The sequence below is a fragment of the Eleutherodactylus coqui genome, chromosome 7 (genome assembly GCF_035609145.1).
Source record: "Eleutherodactylus coqui strain aEleCoq1 chromosome 7, aEleCoq1.hap1, whole genome shotgun sequence".
Lineage (NCBI taxonomy): Eukaryota > Metazoa > Chordata > Amphibia > Anura > Eleutherodactylidae > Eleutherodactylus > Eleutherodactylus coqui.
The window spans coordinates 196,284,216-196,309,490 of record NC_089843.1 but is presented as its reverse complement, the minus strand read 5'-3'; the positions used below and the strand labels follow the sequence as shown (position 1 = coordinate 196,309,490).

The 25,275-nt window shown below is 43.7% G+C and overlaps 1 protein-coding gene across 2 annotated transcripts in view; it reads right to left on the bottom strand.

The window, feature by feature from the left end:
• The window catches only part of ELP1 (elongator acetyltransferase complex subunit 1), an 83,028-nt gene that overhangs the window by 18,730 nt on the left and 39,023 nt on the right, over positions 1–25,275 (bottom strand). For both annotated transcript variants that reach the window (XM_066574217.1, XM_066574216.1), the window contains exons 16-30: positions 23,497–23,600; positions 22,498–22,551; positions 22,292–22,397; positions 21,993–22,108; positions 21,235–21,308; positions 17,954–18,032; positions 17,801–17,880; positions 16,464–16,601; positions 13,905–13,990; positions 11,254–11,399; positions 8,814–8,937; positions 7,596–7,693; positions 6,851–7,052; positions 6,345–6,406; positions 1,930–1,992 (exon numbers count right to left, since the gene is read on the bottom strand). In XM_066574217.1, coding sequence (XP_066430314.1) covers positions 1,930–1,992; positions 6,345–6,406; positions 6,851–7,052; positions 7,596–7,693; positions 8,814–8,937; positions 11,254–11,399; positions 13,905–13,990; positions 16,464–16,601; positions 17,801–17,880; positions 17,954–18,032; positions 21,235–21,308; positions 21,993–22,108; positions 22,292–22,397; positions 22,498–22,551; positions 23,497–23,600 — 1,532 coding nt within the window. The remainder of the gene's footprint in view (positions 1–1,929; positions 1,993–6,344; positions 6,407–6,850; positions 7,053–7,595; positions 7,694–8,813; positions 8,938–11,253; positions 11,400–13,904; positions 13,991–16,463; positions 16,602–17,800; positions 17,881–17,953; positions 18,033–21,234; positions 21,309–21,992; positions 22,109–22,291; positions 22,398–22,497; positions 22,552–23,496; positions 23,601–25,275) is intronic.

The following is a 25,275-nucleotide window of genomic DNA, read 5'->3' as shown; positions in this document are numbered from 1 at the left end:
GGAGGCCCAGCCGATGGGGATACAGGGCGGATCGCCCACCCGCCTGACGGGTCTCCTCGCGCCTGATCCTCTGGAGGGGTACGCTTAAAGGTAGTTGGTTTCATAGTTGAAGGTTTTATTGACCGTTTAGTTATCTGATGGAAATTAGCAAACAATGTGTCTTTGTATCATTGCAAGATAAACATCCAACATTATTGTACGTAAACCTGCCAACAATGGAGATACAAGCACGTAACCTGTTACATGTAAAGTTAAACGAATAAACATATTTTGAAACCAATGTGTGTGTGGTCAGCGAGTTACTTCAAAGCCCAACTATAAATCAATTATTTTGGAAACCTAAAGACATACCTATGAGCAAATCTTTATGCTACACTAACAGAGGGTCAATCTATCCTGGAGATTTTTATGCAGAGTGTGGATGAAATCTGGTAAAATCTCATACGTTTAGTTGGAAATTAGCCACTTGATCTCAGAGTGCAGCATAAAATCAAGTTAGCAAATTTCCCGTGAATCAGTTTTAGTGTGAATCTATATTAGAAAGTGAAAATTGAACGATCTGACAAACTTCGAACTAGGCATACTCATCGGTGCTAGAGGACCAGTACTTCAAAAACTTCAAAAACGTGTGCATCAATGTCGAGAGAAAACACAGAATAGTGTGAGCAAGGAAAAACATCTACCGTAACTTAGCATGGCAGCACACACCTGGATTTGGATTGCGATTCAGTGATTGTCCCCTGCGTGGACGATCCTCGGCATTTTGCATCCATTAGCTAGAATAAAACATTCGCATGTCTGCTCACACGAGCAGACAGCAATTATGATTTCCACTTGCGGGGAAAAAAAAATTGCAGCATGTTCTATTTTCGCGTAAATTCCGCGTGGACGGCTTCCATTCAATTCAGTGGCCCTTCTGACAGCACAGGAGAAGCATTGATTTTATTAAAAAAAAAAAAAAAAACAACCCTGCACTGAGCATGTCCGACGGCAAGCCGTCCGGACCATCTGCAACACAGACAAATACAGGTACTCGCGGACACCGGCTGGGCACAGTGTCGGATTCTGCTGCGGTCTCCCATGTACAGCCGGTCTTAAGGGGATTGTGTGGAAGTACACTAATCATCAATAAAAGTGGTCAGAGGAGGATGCCAAGAATTGTTCTCACGAACAGGCAGTGTCAAGAAAATTGCAGCTGAATACACTGCTGGTGCTCCAAGTATTGTGTCCAAATGCAAAACTGGACATTCCTTGGAATCGATGGACTAAAACAGCAGACAAACAGTTTGAGTGCCAAGAAGAACAAGGCGGCAAGACTCCGGTGAGCAAAAGAGTGTAAAAACTCTGAGCAGCAGAAAAACATTATCAGGTTAGATGAATCCAGATTTCTGCTGCACCGTGCCGATTGAGAATTTGGCCCAAGCAGGATGAATCAATGACCCCTTCCCGTCAGCTGGTCAGAGCATATCAGGACTTCCATCTAGTCTGTGGCAACTGCAAGAAGCCTCCCGTCTACAAGAGCAAATATTCCTGCAGAACAACTTCATCACCTAGTAGGATCTACGTCATGACAAACTGTTGTGGGCCAGAAGACGTCCAACACACAACCACTGCACGGTGTATACAGAATTACTCACATGCTAAGTCCACCCCTGTTCCTTCCCTCTACATACAGTAGTTTCAGCATGTGTATTGCACATTGTGAGCCATCTTACAAATTGCATGTCAATTCAGTATATATGTGTAAACCTTGTATTCACCAATATCAGTGATTGTTAACAGACAGGACAGAACACAAAGTAATGCTGAAAAGTTACTTTCTGGCCTCGCTTATAATATTATATGGCATATTCGTAAACTTCGTGCAATTCTATGGCTCATATTCTTCACAGGCAATGCAGTTAACAGAAATCAATCAAAATATCTTACCAAGCGTAAGGAATCTTCCCAGAGCGCTCCTTCCAGAAGTAAAATAATTGCTTCTTCATAATCCTAAAAAATACATTTACCATTGTTGAGAAGACAATACTTTGCCTCTTTATCGCATATACCAGTATACTACTATTTGACACCTGAGGGGACTTTCATTAAAGAATCTCCCCGGTGGAGTTTTACTTTGCAGACAGTTTAAGACGACCTCGAGTGAAAAGCACAACTTTCCATCACTGCACCCCCCACCTGACTGTCTGTCACACTCTGGACTACAGTCATGTATACTGTACTCACATCCCTGCATTTCTGCTTCAGATAACGGATCCTCTTGAATTTTAGATTTCACCTACTTTCTCTTCCTCTAGGCTTTGCCTTCAGTTTCATGAACTCTCAGCACAGCACTACATGACCAGCTAGAGCCAGTACCATCTCTACCCGCTGGGAGACTGCGTACTTCTCTTCTATATAAGCTGACCTGGTTACTTCTTGTAGGAGCAGAGAGTAGAAACAAGTTTGTGTTTTTTTTGGAAAAGGTTGACACTTGGACTGGACAGGGGAGAACATTTAATTTTAGCATTATTACACCACAAGCAATCAACTAAGCAGTTTAACCACAAATATACACATGGTAAAAAGAGAGGCCAAAGTCCACCAAATCTGGGTCAGAGGGGTAAAATTCCCATCCGATGCAGAATTCTCAGTAAGGTACCTACTCACCTCTCCTCAGCCTGTAAGTAATCTCATAACAAGAGTCCCCGCTACATGTGACCCCCATCTAACCGTAAAGCCTTCATACAATCTTTACCTTATACACACACCATGGAAGGACACACTCCCACTACGAGCCTCTCTTCAGTTCTCTTGCACCCATTTTCTCCTGGATCCCTTTTTCTTTCCCCTCATCTACCTTATGAATGGGGCACCCTGTTCTCATTAGTCTTTCTTTGCTTCTCCTTTTCTCAGCCACCAAGAGCAACAAGTCCTGAGACCTCCCTTCTGTTTGTACTCTGTAGAATTATCTTGGTTTTCAGTGCTGTGTTGTGAATAACCACATATTGTGATGCCATTTTGTTCATATTTTAAGGGGTCACTCCGGTGATTTTCCCCCCATTCATGATGCCTCATTTATTTACTGAGGATTATATAAAAGTGGTCTCATTTTACTTTGGTTTGTTATTCCTTTCTGTCAGAAGCTTCTTGGCCTCTTTCTTCTCATTTGGTCATGTGATCTCAGTTCTGACCAGCTCAGCTCTACTTGGGGTTATGCAGGCTGAAACTAGTCAGTTTCATAGTCTAAGTGATACGGTTGCATAAATCCTACCACAAAAACTGCCTGGAGGGGCATACAAACATCCCTATCATATGTAGGGAGCATGCTCATAGCCTTATTGTACATGCTGTGAGACTCCGCTCGGAAGGTCTGTGACAGCTGCTGAAAACAGCGATGTGACGGAACACCGAATGGGAACAAAAGTAACCACTTATGTTGTGAATTGGTCACCTATTTGGTGTTTTTTTAATAAGTTTTCCATTTTATTTGGCGTATAGAAATAATTGACTACGCTATTCTATACTCCAAATAGTGCAGTGACAAACAGAAACCTTGTAAAACAAGCACCACATAGGTCTGATTCACAACAGAAGTGAATGGTTCCTCTTGTTTCTGTTCGGTATTCCTTCACATCACTTTTTCAGCAGCTGCCTCGGAATTCCAAGCAGAATCACACAGTGTTTACAATAATGTGATGTGTATGCTCTCTAACTGCTGAAGATCATGCAGCTCCTGTCACACAGGTATAATGGAGGAGACCACAGCTCGTCCTCCTGACTGTAAACTTATGGTCTGCAGCATATTAAAGGTGAATATAGAAGGTAATGAGAATTAAACTGTACCTCCAGCAGACAGAATAGTACAGCCTCTAGCTAGTGTTGTGCTAATGCATCATGGGATAGATTTGAAAGTAAAAAATCTCCACATCAAGATGGTGCATAAATCAATCATTCAGCGCGTCATACTTAAACAACCAATAATGTTCAAAAAAGATAAGTGAGTGACGACTCACCTGGTGCTCAGTGGAATTCTCTAGAGAAACTACTGGCACCCAGTATCCACGATGACTTTGTATAGCAATCCAATGTTCTGGAGAGTCGTCTCAGGGTTGCAGCCTTCGTTTAGGCTGTATGTTCCAAACAATTGCACTCCAAGTATAAAATACCCCCACACTCCGGAGCCCAGAACAATCAATGGTATATTCTAAATTCCATATGTTTCTTGCGACGCGTTTCGTCAGCAAACACCCGCCTTTCTCAAGCAATCCAAAAAATGCAATGAAATACAACTATACATTCTACCTGTATTACCATTTATCTAAAGGCTTATTTTACAATCATTCCATGATTATAATACATATATTGAGCTAATCAAATTCTTTATAAAATTCATACGGGGAATATTGATATACTAAATTCATCCATTTCCTTAATTAAAAACTTATTTTGCATATTAATTTTAAACTACCCCTTAGATAAAAAAAATGCATAAATTAATAAATTACATTTTCTCTAAGGCCTCATGTCCACGGGGAAAATCAGGCCCGCTATGGATTCTCTATGGAGAATCCGTAGCGGGTCCCTCCTGCCCCGCGGACATGAGGGCTGAGAATAAGAATAAACTCACCTGCTGCGGTCCGTGCGTGTCTTCCTTCCTTCGCGGCCGGATCTTCTTTCTTCGGCCCAACGGATGTGCTCGGCACGCCGGCTGCGTGCCGCGCGCATGCGCTGGGCACATCCGCCAAGCCGAAGAAAGAAGTTTCCGGCCACGAAGGAAGGAAGACCTGCATTGTCCGGAGCAGGTGAGTTTAATTCAGGCGCGGGTCTCCTGTGGATCCGGACGGCTTCCATAGGCTTCAATAGAAGCCTGCGGGAGCCGTCCCCACGGGAGACCCGCACCTAAATGGCGCATGTCCGGATTTTTTCCTGCACGCGGGACCCGCGCCTGCAGGGAAAAATGACATCCGCAGGTATTTAACTACCTGCAGATATCTAATGCATCTCTATGGGGCGCGGATCTGCGTGCAGGAAAAACGCTGAGGATTTAAAGCCCGTGGACATGAGGCCTAAGGCTAAGTGCTTTTTAATAATGGAATGATTGTAAAATAAGCCTTTAGATAAATGGTGATACAGGTAGAATGTGTCCTGCATACATATGGGGATATACCCATACATATAAAAAGAAGTTCATAAAGGATAATAAGCAAGTGAATGGATAAACATGATGTGGCTGATGAACTAAACATCGGAGTATAGATAACAATTTGTTTTAATATAAAATCACCTTCTAATGGGTTTTTATAGAAAACATTGTTTTTAAAGAAATAAATATAAAAGGTTTCTATGTAAACAAAATTGTTTAGATGTAACGCTTTTTATGTGCATACGGATATATACCCATATGGGAGGAGTGGAGGGGTATCTGTAATTGATAAGTCAGATAGCCGTGGGATCGGTGGGAAGAGCTGAACGAAGCTGATCTAAGCTCCGTGAATGGATGTGTAATGACCTATACCATCACGGGACAAGTGTAACATTGACACGTTTTTTTGTGAATGGATATGTCGAATGATGTGGTATGCCACGTGATCAATGTGACGTAGTGGGTCACGTGGATCGACCTGCCCGACCCCGTGACACCAAGATGGCGCCGATACTGGCGTCCTCCGGAGCAGGTTATGGGAGTTAACTTTTTAATCTTATTTATTTATAGTTGTATTTCATTGCATTTTTTTGGATTGCTTGAGAAAGGCGGGTGTTTGCTGACGAAACGCGTCGCAAGAAACATATGGAATTTAGAATACACCATTGATTGTTCTGGGCTCCGGAGCGTGGGGGTATTTTATACTTGGAGTGCAATTGTTTGGCTTTACTGCATGGAAGTTGCTGCAATACACAGTGAAGACCTCTAGAGTACGATAGGCAATTAGGTGATGGGGCAGGCATGGAAAAAGGTGTTTTCACTAGAGTGCCTCTATAATAAAATGTATTGTTGTTAAAAAAAAACAAAAACACACAACTTGATTACTGCATTTCTCACCCCGAACCACAGGACTGAATCTGATCAGATGAACACCTGCATGGAGTTTATATGTGTAACCAGTGCCCACTTGAGGTTCTTCCAAGTACTACAAGCTCCTGCGGTTCACAGACATTACAAGTAGCAATGCAGCGAGGGAACGCTTACTGTTATGCAGCACTGCAAAATCTGACCAACAAGTATAGCACCAGTTATCTTAAAAGGGTCCTCAGAACCAAAGTTCCACTTGGGTGTTTGAAAGCCACAACCACATGAAAACACTGTAAAAGGGGAAAGTTAAAAAAACAAAACTAAAAAAACAAAAACTCCTGGACTGTAATACCTCGGCATACTGCTCTAGTAGTACCGCTGCACTCTCATACTTCCGCTGCTCCACCAGTTTACCTGGAAGAGAAACAAATATAGATATATAAACATCACCTGGTAAAGCTATCTAGCTACATAGCACCACGGAGAAAATTGACTAAGCGCGACATTTCCTGCGGCGGGTTTACTACAATTTCCCCCGACGCATGTGGCGTTCAACACGTGAAAAGGCGACCACGTCATCATGCAATTAGCGCATCCCCCACACCTCTGCGTCTTGACCAGGCGTACATTTCTGACATAATTTAGGCAAGCTTCTGGTATAAAATATACACAAATCTGTCGGTCCAGGGCCGCCACACCCCTCCCCAAACAAAGGTGGGGCTGGTGCAGAAGGCTGAAAAGTTGCAGAATTTTGTAACTTTTCCACAGCAGAAAACTGTTGTAACGCCTTCTTAAATGTCCCCCACGTTCTAGCATGCATGAATGTACACAAGACCTGCTGACTATCATGTCACACACCTGATACACTCCTAGCCAACGCTACCATTTTGTCCTTGGAGTATTGTAACTGGGAAGCCATGGATAAGATATGCTGCCAACTATTACATGATACAAAAGCATCAAGAGCCTTCTCAAAACTGTCACAGCGGGCAAAGATGAGGCCAGCTTCTTCATAGTGTTGTCTGGAGAGTAGATGGTCTCCGTAAGCATCATTAATAGCCTGAAATAAGAGGAAAAAAATGAAAAGACATGTATGCTATACTAGGAAGCAAATACGGACTTTTTGTACAAGTTCGGCCAAAACCGGATATTGTGCCATTTGGCAAGTAGGAGTAAAAAAAAAAAAAAAATACAACAAACGTCTAATTATAAGTCCAGTGTATTCAGAGAGGGGCGCTGCTCTGAGTCCTCCCACCAGTGAACAATGGCGGGTGGTGGTGTAAGCGGATACACAGCCATTCACCAATCACTGCTGATGGCTACGGCGACTCTCAAAGGCGGTTTATACAGTGTTGCAAATGCTGCGCTAAACACTGTAAAACGCCTCCCATGATTTCAATGGGGCTTCTCAGACAAGCGTTCAAGTGACATCTGCTCTTTTTTACTGTGTTTCAGCGATTTTTAACCGCACCTCATCACCCATTGCAATGATGGCGCGCATTTAAAAATCCAGTTCAAATAAAAACGCAACGTTTTTAAAGACGCCCGTGTGAGAGCTGCCTAAGAAAAAGGAATCCGTATTTTCCTGAAACACCATGCTTACTTTATATTCACTGGAGCCAACAGGATGAAGCTTCAGGGCGTCGGTGTAGAGATTCTGATCTTTAACCAAATTTAAAAACTCTATGAAGTGCTCTGGTCCTGAGGAAACAAGAGGACTGAATGTTAGAGGCCAAGTCATTTATGCCCGATTTATATACATTGCTGAAGCTACCCCTCTAGCAAAATACTATGCCTCCAGTGGAGCCCCAATGTGGCTTACTCCATAAGCTCCATCAAGTGCCCCATCTACCCTCTGGAGTCTTCTCTGAATTACCCCGTCTCTAGGTCACAGCTTACCAACCCCATCATGGTGTACGCTCTTCATTTACATAGTGGCCGATGCTTGTAACTGCAGGTACGGCTTGCATTGATTTCAATGAGAGCTGCACTTGTAGTTACGAGCATCAGACACTACACGGAGGTCGGAGCAGAGACTTCCACTCCAACCGCTGTGTAATTGGCTCACTGTTAGCGGGAGCACGATCAGCTGATTAGTCCTGGAGTCGACGGACCACAGCCGATCAACTATTGATGACCTATTCCGAGGATAGGTTATGAATTGTATTCTCCTTGGAAAACCCCTTTAAGGAGATTCTGTCACCATATTTTTGCAGCCCTCTCCGAGGGCAGCATAGTGTAGTGCCTGTCACACTGATACGTCTGCTGTGTGAATCTCTGCAGGAGTTTTGGAGAAACTTGAATTTTATCAGTAGCAGCACAGCACATATTTATGAGCTACAGGCTAGCTGCAGCCACCCCTCCCTCCAGCCAATGATTCATCAATGCCTGCCTTTTACTGTGCATAGAAAGAGAAAGCTGCCAATCATAGGCTGGGGGGGCTACCCTGCAGCTCGTGAATATGAAGGACTAGTTCTGTGTCTGGCAGCTACTAATAAAATGCAAGTTTCTCATAAAGTACTGCACAGATCCACATCACTGTAATCAGTGTGACCGGCACTACCTTATGCTGCACTCAGATAGGGGTGCAAAAACATGGTGACAAGAGTTAACTTTAAGTGGACACTGGCCGTTTGCGTATGAACACAATGTAACTCAACTAATCAATTCCTGTTAATAGCAATTCCAGCTAGAGAGGTGCTGACTGTAGTGCTTCAATGACATTTCCATACAAATATCAGCTTATTAATTGAGGTAGTGTATTACAATTGAGGGGCTCGTATAGGTGTACATGCATGAATTAGGCAGGGCTAGTACTTACCACATTTGCTAAGATGTTCCAGAGCTTTTTTATATCTTTTCAAGTGTTTGTCAATGGTATATCTTTGATAATTAGTTTCCATCTTCTTTAGTGTATTGAGGAACGGAAGATATTCTTTTGGGTCCTAATACAAAAAAGCAATATTGTGATCCTTTCTTAGTAAGCAATGAGATGGAATGAGAAGGCAGCAGCTTCCATTGAACAATGTAGGAAGCAAATGTATCCAAGTCTCAAAAAAACACAAAAATGGCTACTTGCAAACAAAAAATCTAGTTTTAGTGTGAAAAAAGTGGCTTTGGACTGCAGCATAGTGAAACTTCTCATTATATGTGCTGAAAATAATACATTCTGCCAGACAATTGTAAATGGCACAGACCTCGCTTCCAGCTCCCACATAATATATGTCTAGGTTCCCCTAATGAACAAATAGCCCTGCGCTCAAGATGTGGAGTGAACTGACCACAGGGCTGTAAACTATAGCATTACCGCAGCAGCGGAGGGAAGCACTTCCCATACCGACCAGCCTGAAGCTGGTTTTCACGGATCATGGTCCCCTTGCGTTGGGCAGTCTGTCCTGCAGCTGGTTTTCATTCTAACAGGTATAGCCATGCCATATTACAGAAACGTACCCCCTTTCTGGGTTATTATCCCATAAATATCACTGGCACTTCGTGCCCGAAAGTTTTCTCCAAAAGAAGAGCTTCTATTAGACTACCATTGAACATTAATGCACACGTCAAGCACAAGGCTTGCAGGTCGGATGCGGCCCGCCGCCTCATTTTACATGGCCCGCTGGCCGCACATCAAACCTAACAGGAATTCTACTCACCCTGCGTGCAGCTCTGGTCCGACGGCGGCAGTACAGTCTGTGACCGCTGACCTCTTCCCCGAGTATTCGTGAGTGCACTCCTGTACGCAGTGCAGAAGCGAGAGGTCAGCGGTCACAGGCTCAGCAGCGGCTGTCGGACCGGGTGTTGTAGGCTGGGGAAGTGGAATGCATGTAAGGATGCTGCCCAGCAAGAGGCCGATAGGGGGGTTGCCATCATTACAAAGATTACTATGGGGAGGGAGTCACTATTACTACTGTCCCCAATGTAGAGGATAGCATTACTACCGAAGCCTATATGAGGGGCACTATTACTACTGAGGCCACTATGGGGGTCATTATTACTACTGTAGCCACTATGGGGGTCACTATTAGGGCTTTACATGGGCGTGTAGATATGCAAAAAAGAATGCAGACAGGCCTACTAAAATGGTGTGCAAATACACGGGTTTCCTGTGTATGTGCGCACGCCCATTTACTTCAATGCGTATTGTGATGCGTAATATGCACCAAAATGGGTCATGCCGCATATTTTTCCACATGATTGCACATTGTGTGAAAAAATATGCTTCTGTGAACAAACCCATTGAAATCATGTGCATTACACTGCTGATTTACCCTGATGAGAATGAGCCATTACTGTACAATTACGTGTACATTCGACCTTTTGAAGGCACCATAATGCTGATATACAATGGTGTGATACCCCTGCTTTAAATATACACATTTCTTCAAAAATGGACAAGAAAACTAAATGACCTGCACCTAAAGATTATTACATTCAACCATGAATATCCAAGTAGAAGGCCTCATGTCCACGGGCACCTACGGTTTCTAAGAGTGGAATCCTGCAGCGGTTTCCACCTGTGCCCGCAGCCTTGAGTCCAAAAATTACATTTTACTCACCTGTCCGGACGCTGAGGGGCTCTCCTTGGTCGCATCTTCTTTCTTCTGCCCAGCGGATGCGCCCGGCATGCTGGCAGCTTGCCGCACACATGCGCCATGCTCCCCCCTTTTTTAAATCTCCTGCGGATCCGCGGCACAGCCATAATGACAGCTGCGGGTGTGCCGTTGTAGGGGCAGCTACTATTGACTTCGGGATCCGCAGAAAAATGGAGAAGGCTACAATTTCTTCCCACCCGGGCAATCCGCGCAGGGGGAAAAAAAAATATAAAATCACATCGGCATGCTTTAAATTGCCCTGCAGATGCTAATGCATTCCTATGGGCTTCTAGATCTGCAGATCTCCCGTACAGGAGACACATGCGGATTTTATAATTAAAATCTGCCCGTGGACATTGGGCCTAAGACTCCCTTTATTTTTTTGTGGCAGTTTCTTTGTGCTTGTGTATAAAAATAAATAAATTAACCTACAGCTTTGCTGTGTTTCCCCAAAAAATGCCACTAACAAAAAAAAAAAAAAAATCCTTAAAAGTGAGGAAAAATGCAGCAAAAAATAAAAGCAGCTCGATTTGTAGTGCATTTAGTGTTTCCCTACTGACGTGCATACAAGATCTGAGTGTTACATGATCTGCTTAAAGAAAAGCGACAAAAACAACACTAAGTACAAGTCCTTTTTTTCGCTATGTGAGACCACCATAATCATCATTTCACCTTCTGTGACTTTTCTGTAACCATTATGACCAAATCAAAGTCATATGTCCCGAGTGAGTGGTCATAGAGCTCGTTGACATCCACAAGGAACAGCAGGTACTTCAAGGCTTCCTCTGCGCTCACAGCGTCCGGAGATGGCGGGCTCTCTGTAGAAGGAAGGAGGGTGCAGCATGAGACAAGCCGCATACAGGAGCAGCATCACACCCATACTACATCCCTGCTAACGTCGTGCAAGACCCGCTCTTCATGTCTACCGCTCCTTACTAGGACATAGTAACCGCTGCTTCATGTCATGAGCTCTTATAGAATACACTGCGTTGTGTGTTCTCTCAGCAGTGGGGAGGACAAGAGATGGAGTTGGGCAGAACTTACAGATACAGGTCTTGGTTCCTCGTATCCACATGCAGTATTAATATATTGTATCACTCTATTAACCTTCATTTATTACTAACGACCGTAGGCGGCATTCACATGGAAGAGCGCAATATTGGTCCGAGAAACTCAGACAGATATCGTGCTTGTGAAAGCTATTCTGCATGCGAACATGACGTGTTTTTGCTTTAAAAACAGATCACAACTATGTACTTGTGACTTCTTTGTTTTTGCACGCAAGTGCTTCTCATAGTTTTCAATAGTATAAAAAAAAACAAAAAAACGCATGACACTTGCAGTTTTTTATTTTGGTTCCCATAGGAAATAATGGTCAATACCAGTAGTGATATTTCAATCTTGCAGCATTGGTGCGAAATGACTTGTGAATAAACACATTGAGATCCATGTGTTATTAACAGGTACTGATTCCATCCATATCGCTATGGGACAGAAGTCGCTCGTGAGAATTAAAGTGAACGAACACTGTTGAATATATTGTACACAGAGGATTTGGAAATCTGCATCACAAATACTGATCTCCAACCCCTATGACAACAGACGGAGAATAGAACCAGCACAGAATAAAGGCCCATTTACACCAGCAGATGATCGCTCAAACCTCAGTTTGAGTGACAGCTTTGAGCGATCATTTTGCATAAACTATGAAGTAGCTACTCAGCTACTTAAGTACCAGTTAGGTGTGCAAATGAAGCCTTAGCTGAATGCAGTTAATAGATTTCAGTGAGGGCTATTATCTGCGCTCAGATCCTTTGTTCTCCACGGGGAAACAATGCTATCCGCACTCCCCGTGGAGAATTTCTGATAAGGCTGACAGATGATTTTTAGGTTGGACTGAATTTAACGATCAGCTAGCAGTGCACGAAAAGCGCACGATGGGCGCACATTTACACGCACCAATCATCGCTAAAACGATCGCCGATTAGCGATTTTTATAGCGATCTTCGGCTGGTGTAAATGGGCCTTAAAGTTTAGAGATCTACTTCATTTTCAGAGCTTGGATTTTCTAATAAGCCAAATAAAAGGCAACCTCTTCATTCCAAACTTACTACTTTCCTTGATGGCCAACACTTCAATCTACTATCCACCATCTACTGAAACATATGTATAATGCTGCCCTACTTGGACTCCCGTTCACGTCATTTGGGCTTTCCATTGAGGTTACGGTCACTTTTGACAGCAAGAAGAGCGGGATTATTAGTCATACGGAACATTAGAAATGGAAGCCACAGCACAGATGGGAACAGAGCTGTAATTTTAGGTTTCATCATGTACTATATAAACTACATGCAAACTTCCTTTGGCTTCCTGTTAGAAAATTAGACTAAATGAATTGACCTTTTCTTATAGCGCCCTGCTGGCTAAGTGTCTGCACAGAGAAGCTGTGCCGGATTGTAACAGCACTAAAGTGCTTCACAAAGGTTTTCAGGTACAGCCCCTGACCGGACGTCACGGCGAAGCAACCGAGTCTACTAAGAAGAAGGTCTGCAGACCCAAGAGAACACACTGATGAGCTAAAGGGCAGACCCTGACACTTCTTATAAAGAGGACTTTGCAAAGGACTCCAGCTTCTTGTTGCACTAGTCCTGGAACAAAGATGCATCAGCCGCTGGTTAAGTGGTGCGCTTATCTAGACAAGAGACCGGAGGGTCGGGAGACCACTTTTTTTTAGATTGCTATCAAAATGTTTGGGTTTGGAGAAAAAATAAAAAAAACTTTGCTGGAGAGTTCCACTCCTTTGCTGAATTCGGCATGGGGCAGGTAAAACTTTTTATGAATGCTTGGGCCATCTAAAAGACATGAAGGTGGAGGGTTCTGAATCCTTGACCTTAAGAGTCTCCTTTATGGCTGAAATGAGGCTGTTGACCAGAGAAGATACCTTGGAGATCTGTTCTTCAGTAAGTGAAGAATCCGAATCAGAAATCTCACCTTCTGAATGGGAGTTGTCCTTAGGCACCCAAGGGGTTCGGGCACCACTTCCATCAGACACCTATACGTGTGCTGTCTGATACTCTGCTGGCCCGCACATTGACAAGCATTTGCATGTCCTAATTCTCATCCATAATAGGGACAAGAACAGGACATGTGATGTGGTTTTTCATGAAGTTCTGCGCTCTCCTGCATATCCGGGGGGCAGGAGTTCCGCTGTAGGGAAGGGTTCACAGCTCTAGATCAGCTCTGTGGCCCCTTCATTTACCATGTCGTTACGTTTATTATTGACAGTATGATGCAAAAAAAAAATGGCAGCTTTTCAATCTTACCTCTGAGCTCATGAACTTTCTGAAGAGCAGTCTCCAGCTCTGGGACCGTCTTCCTGACGTAAGATGTGAGTATTGACAAACAGTATCTAAACAAGTTAAAAATAAAGAAGCAAGAGATTAGGGCGAGGGCTACCCTGCAATCTAACAGACGTTATTGCAGTAATGTTGTGGCTCACAAAGAACCGTGACCCACAGACAGGAAGAAATCCATTATTTTTGGTTTTCTCTGTTGGGTGACAGTTACAGTTACTTGTGAGCTGCAATGTTAATGTATTGACTTCTGTTACACTAGGAGGTTGGAGGGCTATATTGCAGTATTTGGCCTTGTAACCTTTGTCACCATGTAGCCCTAGCCAAAAGGTTTCTGTATATTACACAAATAATATCAATGAGCCTGAGGACAACGGGGGGTGGGGGGGGATACAAACAAGAACAGCTTGTTATACAATTAGAGATTTAAACTCATTTAGCACAAATTACATATATTGTGGGTAACAGATTCATTTTCAAAATAATTTCTTGACAAGTTAGAAGTGTTATAATGATCTAAGAATGCCAGCAGTTGGTAGAAGAAGCCAACATATGCAAGTGTCACATGGGCTTAGATTCAGGAATCTAGAATACATCTCATAATCGACAGCTGGTAGCAGAGATACAGAGACCGGGTCAAGTGACAAGTTACTGGTAAATTACAGTTGCAATCAAAATTATGCAGCCCCCACAACAATTTAGGTTTATTCGCCAAATGTACTAACTTTCAGCTGTTTTTGTTTGTTTTTTTCTTTTACAATCAAAGAACAATTTAACCCTTTCCAATCCACTGTCTGACATCTAAAAAAATTCTGATTGAAGGCTGTACAGCTCCAATGTCGGAAGACATCCGGCAGGGTATTCTTACTGTATATTACTGGCCGCTCTGTTGCCGGGGGCCTTTCCAGCATGTCCCATACCACAATACTGGCTCTAACCAGCAGACGGCGCCATTGTATAATGACAAAGAGAAAGCCCCCTAGGAAACCCTGAATCCAAAATTGAATTGCAAAGGGTTAAATAACACCACAACTAATATAACAAGTGGTTTCCCCAAATGTAACACAAAATGCCACTTTTAATGACTACCACAGTCTCAAAGATTCTTGTCCTGAACGGCTTGAATAATTCTAAGACTTAGTAGAACACCTTTTGCAGTTATGATCTGCTGCACACATGATGCATAACTAAATCCCAGTTTATGGCAAGGTTCCTGAGGAATCTTAGTGCATTCCTCATGAGCAATGGCTTTCGGTTCACTACTATGGATACTCTTGGATTTGCGTGCTGCAACCGCCTTCTGCAAATCCCAAAGATTCTCTATGGGGTTAAAGTCACGTGACTGTGATAGCCACTTGGAGGACTTCTTTTAAAACCTTGGACTTTGAGGCTTGCTTGGGATCACTGTCCTGTTGGAAGGTCCAATGATGCCTAACCTTCAGCTTTCTGACAGAAGGCATGACATTTTCTCCTAAGATTTCCTGATAATTCATTGAATCCATCTTGCCTTCCACACGCTGCAGGTTTCCAGTGACAGGAAGCAAAGCAGCATTCTTCATCCTCCAGACATACCGCTGGTCCATAAGCCAAAAAAGTTCAAAATTTTGTTTTATCACTTCACAGAACAGAATCCTCAAATTTCTGTGGCTTATTTATATGGGTTTGAGCATATTGGAGCCAACTTTTCTTGCCCTTTTGGCCCAGCAGAAGTGTTCATCTTTGAGTTCGGACATGAAGACCTTCAGGGTTTAGTATACAACTTACCGTGCAAACAGAAACACAGTGAATGTTGCCAATAAATCTCGCTGCAGGTCTTTTGCAGTCACTCGAGGGTTTGTGACATTGACAAGGAATCTCTTTCAGTGCAGCCAGTGTTCCTATAAATTGAAATTACTAACTAGGTTTCCAACTGTATCACTAGGAACATTCAATGCCTTTGCTATCATTTAGCAATGAGCTCTTAACTTTTTTGACCACTCTCTTGGCTTAAGTCGTTTACATGGGACGACTATCCGATGCTAAAGCACCTTACAGCCACCGCAGCAATGACCCCTCCTGTGCTTTTAAACAGATGTGATCATCACTTAGCGAGTGGAGAGGAAGCGGGCCAAAGGTCGTTCCAACTTGGCTCCACTCACAGTGTGGTTCACCTTTGGGGTGCAGGGCAACCCGATGGATTGAAATATGGCGAAATTAATAGGTTTTAGGCCTGCATGGTGCCCTACATGTACTGTGAGACCTAACACCCTGTATGTGCCATTTCTTGTGCAAGAATAGTAGAAGCAGTCGCTCCCCTCAGTACAAGGAAGGTGTGTGAGTGGTACCTTCACCTGTGCAATGCTCCTCCATATAGCAGTCTGCATGTTAAAGGATAAGTGGTGTATATACCTGCCCTCTTGTATCAGTGTATCAGTAAGTATATGGCCGCTTTCTGTGATTTGCAATGAGGGTTGGATCATTTTGATTGTCACTGAAGAGGTTATGGCCAAATATAATATCAAGTTAAACATCTCCATAATCCGTACGTACTTCTGAGGATTCAGCCTTTCCATAGAAGCTCTCATCACATCACAGATTATATCAACCTTCCTGGCTCCAGACTTCTGGAAAGAAGGGTCTGGAGAAGCCGAATGGGTGGGATACATTGTGGTAGTTACATCTTCTTCTCTGTAAAGCAAGATATTGCACAATCTGAAGAATTCATACAATGCAGACATAACTGGAATCACAGTTCTCTAGAAAATATTTGCTAAGAACAGAAAAGCTGCTAAAATAATAAAAGCTGCAAACTTACCTGTTCAATCACCCCTCCAGAAGTCCCGCCGGACCTTGTATACTCGTCTGGCAGTGATTACTTTCCCCATGTGCCCATGACCATATCAGGCAATCATTGGCCTCAGTGGTCGTGTGCCAAACATCCAAGCATCACTACTTAAGGAGCGTTTAGATGGAACGATTATAGTCTAAAAAAATGTTAAAACGAGCGGAAGTGAGCAATAATCATTCGGTCTAAACGCGAACCAGTGACTGAATAACGAACGAGAAGCGGGCGATTATCATGTGTTGTTCACTTTCAGCTGGTATAAAATAATCGTTGGCTCGTTCACATTGTGTTTAAACATGTGAACGCGCCAGTGAACGATTCTAGATGATGAATTCGCTTATGTATACAGGCTACACGAGCGAGCTGATGATGACCTCACCAGCTCATTCACTTGTGCTAAGGCTGGGTTCACACAGGGCGGATTTGCTGTGGTTTTTCCTCAGAAGAACTGCTTCTGCGGCAAAACCGCTTCAAAAGGTTAATTTGGGCTTGCGGATTTTTCAGCTGATTTTCGTGCAGAAAAATCCGCAAGCGTTTTTTTTTTCCGCAGCGGTTTTTTACTTAGAGGTCTATGGACAAAAAAGTGCTGCGGAAAAGACCGTAGAATGAACATGCTGCATCTTTTAAAACCGCGCCGCAGTTGCATTTCCGCACTGCGGCTGTGCGGAAAAAATCCGCCCTTGAGAACAGCTTTTTGGCAAATCTCATTTGTGCTGCATTGCACTGCAAATGCAGCGGTTTTGCCGCAGTGCAGATAGGCAACGGCAATCCGCAGCAAAACCGCAGCAAATCCGCCCTGTGTGAACCCAGCCTAACGATTCTTGTTCAGTGTAAGAGGAGTATCAGGCCAATAATTGCTGCAATGCTCACATGCATGTACGACACATCGGAGAACTAAACCGAAACCCCCGGCGATTGAACAGGCGAGTATAGGGCTTCTGTTTAGCTTAGCAACTCTTCTAAAGAGAAGCTTCCGATCTACGACAACCCTGATAAATGCGTTATAGTGCAATAGTCCTCCTCTATCGCTAGATGTACTTACTTGAGCTCAGTCAGAAACAAGTTGATATAATTCACAGAATCAATCTGCCTTACAAATAGGTCCACATGGTCCAGGAAAGCCTGCAGCAGAAGAGAAGTGGGGATTACTTAGTAATCCTGCAGATTGATGAAAGATGACATAAAACAGACGTACCTTGGGATTGTGATCATAAAATAAGTTCAGGTTTATTCGTAGTTTCCGCATACATTCAAAAGCATCTCTGAACTGACGGCTGGAAGAAACACATAATCCAGAGTGAGAACGTCAAGCTTTTGTGTTTTCCTACACTCCATTTTAGTATATCTGTATTTGAGACTTATCTTAGTACCAAGCATATTTTGGGATTAAGGGTACATTCTAAACAGGGATGTTCGCTGTGGAATTTGCTGCCAAACGTCTGCCGCGAATTCCGCAGACATAGACATGCTTTGCTTCCTCGTCCAGGAGCGAAAAATCGCTCTGCACTGCGCATGCAAGCTGGCTTCCCAGCCAAGACACTCGCGTTGGATCTGGAGAGGTGAGAATGGATCTCTGGGGGTCACCGGGTCTGATTCCGCTGCGAGATTTCGCAGTCTGAATCTGACCCTTCTGTTGGCAGGAAGCCTAAGGGTGTATTCACACGGGTCAGTTTCACGCACAGGTTCCGTCCGATAGTGGTATGGTAATAGTCTTGATTTCAATGTGCTACTCACATCAGCAATTTCTGAACGGGATGTATCACAAATATCAATGCATGTTCTGAAAGGAGTCGTTGGCTCATAGAAAAAGAAGTTTCATTACATAGCCATTTACCCATAGGTATCCATTGTAAATTTGGGTACAAACCTAATCTATGGGTACCCTCGCTCCCCAAGGCTCACTGTATGTGGCTATATCCCTCAACCGTAACATCAGCTTGTTCCCTCTAAAGCCTGTATGATCGGCAGGCAGATCATCATACCAGATAGCATGTCACATGACCAGGGGACACAGGGGTGTTCGTACCCAAATTTAAAGCCGACCCCTATGAATAGCGCTGCAATCCAGCTTACAGAAACAATACATCTTTCTCTGTGAACAACCTGTGGGACCCCATCATACCTAAAGCATAGGGTAAGAAGGTTCTTTAGGGAGCCCTCCTGCGCCATAGATGTGATCCCAGCCAATCCCTACGCAGGAAAATGCAACAAAGCTTTCAGTAGCTGTACATGCGGCTGAACAGAGAAAAATCAATGAAGGTTCCCAACTGTTAGCCTCCCGCCCGCTAATTACAAAGTGATGCTTGATCAAGCAATCACTTGCTATGGTGGGCAAACCCCTCCAAAGACCAATTTTGTTAAAGGAGATGTCCCGCGCCGAAACGGTTTATTATTTTTTTTAAACCCCCCCCCCGTTCGGCGCGAGACAACCCCGATGCAGGGGTTAAAAAAACCACCCGCACAGCGCTTACCTGAATCCCGGCGGTCCGGTGACTTCAATACTTACCGCTGAAGATGGCCGCCGGGATCTTCTACCTTCGTGGACCGCAGCTCTTCTGTGCGGTCCACTGCCGATTCCAGCCTCCTGATTGGCTGGAATCGGCACGTGACGGGGCGGAGCTACACGGAGCCGCTCTCTGGCACGAGCGGCTCCATAGAAGAAAGCAGAAGACCCGGACTGCGCAAGCGCGGCTAATTTGGCCATCGGAGGGCGAAAATTAGTCGGCACCATGGAGACGAGGACGCCAGCAACGGAGCAGGTAAGTATAAAACTTTTTATAACTTCTGTATGGCTCATAATTAATGCACAATGTATATTACAAAGTGCATTAATATGGCCATACAGAAGTGTATAGACCCACTTGCTGCCGCGGGACAACCCCTTTAACTTTCTCCAACCACTGACTAGTTAAAGAACGTTCTGCATTTTTGTTTTCCATTCCACTAGGTTATTACTAGTGAGTTTTTAGCTGACGTTTGGCACATACATCTAGGAAATGTCCTGACATGTACAGCCAATGTAAACTCCTTGGTGTGCGCAACTGTTCTTTTCAGTACATTTGAAAAGAAGCTTCCCCCCCCCCCCCGAAAAGTATTCCACACAGACACTTTTGGCATACGTCAAGTGAAGAAGAGCCACAAACAGCTACTATGTTACCAAAATCTCCATTTTGAGAGCACACGGTATTCTATGTATAAAGACACAATTTATGACAATCACTTCTGGCTAAAGACACGACCTGGAAGATTGTGAGGAAGGCATTTAGGCTACCCTTTAAAATTTCAAAGCATATGAAGATATGGAGACAACCAAAATTTAAAGAGGGGCAGGAAAGCAAATTATTTACACAATGGCAAACGAAAGGTATAGAGACCGTCCAACATATACTACATCCCCAGGAGCCTAGACTACAAACTTTCCCAGAACTCCGAGAAGCCTTTTGGCTGGGTTCACACTGGGCGGATTTGCCGTGGAAGTTCCGTTCAGAATTTCGACGTGGCAAATCTGCCTGCGGCCGCTAATCCCAGGGTTGGCAAGCCATGTGGTCGAGATGTCCATTCTTTTTTTTTGTTGCGGCCGCGTTCTCCTCTATGGGAGTTCCAGCTGCAACGGAAAAGCCTGCGGCCAAGTCACTCCAATACCCACAGCTAGGTGCCACGGGTTTTGAAGCAGCGGGAAAAATGCTGCAGATTTTAATTCTTATTTTGCCTGTGGACATAAGGCCTTATAGTAAGCAAACGTTGCCTATTAACACAGTGGCTTCAGCCGCTAACTCCAACATCACAGACAATACACACAAACGCAAACAATTTTTGTGCATGGAACGATTGGAATTAGAACATAGGGTGGAGTCATGAGTGCCAGGTTTTTTTTTAAATGGCGTGCGTCCATCGAGGAATGTTTCACTACACAAGAGATCGTAGAATGTATGAAGTCATTCAAGGATACCTCATGGTACCTTAAACTGCATGATGCAAACTAGCTGGGTAGATTAAGAATGGACTAAGAGAGGCGAGAAGAAAAACGAACAGCCAATAGCAGGCAAATTTTCGATTCAGAACGCCAATGTTCATGTATAATATCAGGTGCAGAGAGGGGTAGAGTGACCTTGGTGCCCAGAAGGCGAATTAGTTGAAATAGGTTGACAATAGATGGTACAATAAGGCAAAAAGTTATACAACATTCATTAACCCTTTCCAATCCACTGTCTGATGTCTAAAGACATTCTGATTGAAGGCTGTACAGCTCCAATGTCGGAAGACATCCGACAGGGTATTCTTACTGTAGATTACTGGCCGCTCTGTTGTTGGGGGCCTCTCCAGCATGTCTCATACCGCAGTACTGGTATAGCCAGCAGATGGCGCCATTGTATATCGGCAGAAAGAGAAAGCCCCCTAGGAAACCCTGAATCCAAAACTGAATTGCAAAGGGTTAACAGTATATATAAAAGATTCCCTGTTTACAAATTTACTCACCTATCCAGCCACTTGCGGATCTGTGCCAATACAAGAGCCCTGTGATGGATAGTTTCTAAGTTGCCCCGTGGCATCTATGAAAGAAATAAATTAAATCATGCATACAAATTGCAGGATGGGAGATGTTTGATCTGGATTTGTGTGCCGCCTCTGAAAATGACATTATTTCACAATATTTATTACAATATGGGCATAAATTAGATGGTTTGATGAGACGAGCAGGCCCCTATATTAGATGGTTGCTTCCGGGAAACTTGTTGGTTAGGCATTCATAAATAACGCAGTGATGTCACAACATGTCCACCTTGATTACAATTATTATAAAGAATAGTCCTTGGTGCAGAGACTGCTTCTACAGGAAGGGAAGAAGCGGCCTTTAAAGGGTTATCTGGGGGCTTAGTTTTATTCAAAAACATCTTCGGCCTGCAATACTAAAACAACAGGATTCATACTCACCCTTCGTGCTGCCCCGCCAATGCCATTTTGCCGTCTTTCCGGTCTCCGCTAGTCTTCACGTCCGGATGCAGGAAGCTGGCGATGATCTGATCAACAAATGGGCCATGTGACCGATGCAGCCAATCACAGTCTCCCTCCAGGAAATTAAGTTCAGTGTGGACCGGAGAGACGGCAAGACAGAAGCATGGAATGGCGAGTGTGAATTCTGTTATTTTACTACTGCAGGCTGAAGTAGTCTATGTTAGTGTTGTAGTTCTTGCTCTCTAAGGAAATTGCAACAATACAAGGAAACAGCAGCTGACCTGTAAGATCACTTTGGTGTCCTGGGGAACCACAGTGACGATGCGAGATCCTCTTTCCACTTTGCGAACAGTCTCATCATTGGAGTTTGATGTGCCACTTAGGAGTGCTTCTAGCGCTAGAAGAAAAAGTTGGAAAATGACGACAGACAAGGATGTCAAGGAGATCATTTCTGAAAATGATCCACAATCCAAGTATCAACACAACATATATGTAACCTGATCAGTGTAGATGGCCTCCAACAAGTTCTGGCTGTATGTTTAAATATACAGTCTGCCAGAGAGAAAGAAGAAAAGCTTACCTTTCAGTGTTGTATCCCTTAGTGGCACGTATCTACAGGTATGAGAGTGGGTAGTAAAGAGCAGGAATTCATCATATATGGCAAAGGAGGTTATATTCGTGGCAACCTGGTATAAGGGATCACATAAAAAAAACACAAAATCACATGAAATGTATGAGTGCCTCACACGATTCGAATGAGAAGAGTTAGAAACAAAAACCACTTACCAGCGAATTATTGATGAATAAATGGAATCTGTCCGTAAGGCCCAAGACAACTTCCTGCAATGTAAAAGGTTCAGCTGGTTGGACAAGTACAGAATTCTTACATATTAGTTGATGCACTAATGAATTAGTAGTAAAATAGTGGCCAACAGCGCTCTGGGTTGGACAGCTGACATAACTTATATGCAATCTACAGATGAACACACACAAGGGCTCCTTCACACTGGTGGGAAAATTGGGCGATTTTCTTGCGATGCGAGAGTGAGTGAAAACGCATAGTTATGAAACCGATTAATTTCAATGGTTTCATTCTCATTTGCAATGTCTTCACTCCTGAAATGCTACGTGAAAAATAAAATCACAGCCTCTCCTTTCTTTTGCGATATCAACAATTGTTTCCAATGGGGCTGACGGCAGCAGCGCCACCCCCATTGAAAGCAATGGGAGAAAATCGCCATCTCCTGCTGCAGCTGTGGCAGCCGCGCCATGGGATTCCTTCAGCCCCGCACCTTGCTCTCAAAGGGGCTGGCAGCAGCCCCGGCCCCACTAAAAACAAAAGCAGAACATCGCAATCCTCTGGCGCTGCTGTGACAGCAGTGGCAGGGGGTTCCTTCATCCCCGCGGGAACTCCCCTCATCACTGAACACTGTGACAGCAGCGGCAGGGTGTTCAGTGATAAGGGGAGTCCCCGCAGGGACGAAGGAATCCCCTGCCTCGCATTTTACCCACTTTTTGATCATTACACCCTTCTTACACCCGTGGAACCCATTTCCCACAAATTTTGTTCCTGATTAACCCTAGTAGCTAAAGTCTTAAAATAACCATAAAGCAAATGGACCTACAAGGGCCTATCCCATGAAGTCACATGTACTGAATGTTAGGAGGTCACTGCTGAGGTCTGTAGACGTTTTACTGTGAATGGACATTGTAGATGTACCTTATAGTTTCTGAAATGTGGTTTGTAACCAGTTAGAGTCCATGCTAAGCATTGTATCACTGTACCTCTCCTCCCATTTCTGTGACGGCAGTCTTCATACAAGGATGTTGAAACTTTACATTTTGGCCCATCGCATCCTTCCAAGGTTCTAGAACAGGCGATGGCGGCTCTGAAAAAAATACTGAGAGGTTGATCTAAACTCTGAAATACCGGTAATGAGTAAAAAAGTGTAAAGTTCTCCAGCTGGATTATATTACTTCAAATGTGCCCGTTCTATACCTGGTGGTGATCCCTCTTTCTATGCATCATGCCAGTGAGAGCTAGCATCACAATCATTAATTCCTATCCAAATGCTGTGAAATTAGGGATAGCAATTTAGAAGTGTCAGGGTCTGCCCTTTAGCTCAATCAACATAGTATGCTAATCATCTTTCATGTTCCCCAGTACTCTACAAATCAGTGGGCGCAGGTACAGCCAAAAGTCAGACATCAAAGTCCGTACTAAACGTACTATTTGGATAATAGGAGTGAGGGCCCATCTCGCAGAAGCTTACTGTACAGAGGAAGCGGGCCACGAGTGGTGTTCAGCCATCTTTTATATAACTATACACTGGATTTTCAGATTATGAGACGCCCCCTGGGTTTAAAAAAATATTTCATACTAATTTAAACGTCTCTGGGGTCTAACAAAGTGGAGAGGCTACCAGCATTACATTTGGTGTTCTAGTAAAGAGGGTGAACAGAGAACAGTCGGCTGCTATTAAACCTAGTGTGTCCATTCAAACAATGGCGCAAGCACACAAGTTCACATTATACACAGCACTGCTGCAGGCACACTGTACATGTACACGGCACACTCAGCTTAACTACATATACACACATATACAGATCTACTGCATACACAAACAGCTCTGCTACATGCATGCACACACAGCTCATATAGCTCTGCTGCATGCACGCATACACACCTGCAGCTGGTATGTTAAACACGGATTTGTTTTTTATTATTACCACTAAATCTCCCCATACAAGTGTAGTAATACATGACCCGCTGTGTGTACAGAGGAGGACTCGCACCCCGCGGAGACATGTGAGTGATCTCAGTGTTATCTGAAGGAGGAGACTTATGAGGCAGGAGGGGAAGGAACGTGCAGCCACGGTATGTATGGCTGCAGAGTTCTCCTGATCATTGATCAGCGCACTGTTGGATCATGGGTCTCTGACAACGGTGAGGGGTATCTGGAGCTAGCACACCTCCCTGCCTCTGGAGACCCGCCTACCTCTGAACGGTAAGGTACAGACACTTTCAGCAGGATTTTATGTTGCTGAGCACTTGAGTCTTACAGTTAGAAAAATATGGTACACAAAAGCTGTATGAGCCGGTCACAAGCCAGCATCTGTGTATGCAGATATGAAGTGCATTAGGGATGCATTATATGGATTGCGGGGAATATTATGGTTTCTAGGGATCAGGTTCTGAGAGAGAATGTAAAAGAGGGGTAAATAGAGAAGAGTTAACTTAGGAATCATCATAGGTCTATCTAAACTAACATATTATAGAGACAAAACAATGAATGTTTATAATATGTGTAAAGGCCTGTTTAGACGGGACGAATGCGGGATTAATAATGTGATATTTTAATAAATTGTACTTTCACGGTTCCAGAGATGCAATATTTTTTTTAAGTGACAACTGAGAAAAAAGCTTTTTCAAAAATTAAAGCTTTTTAAATTACAAAAATGTTTAACCTTTTTCTGAACTTGAGCTCTTTTGATCGCCTATACAATATAATGCAATACTTCAGCATTGCATCATACTGCATTTTGACAGGCATTTTATTAAGG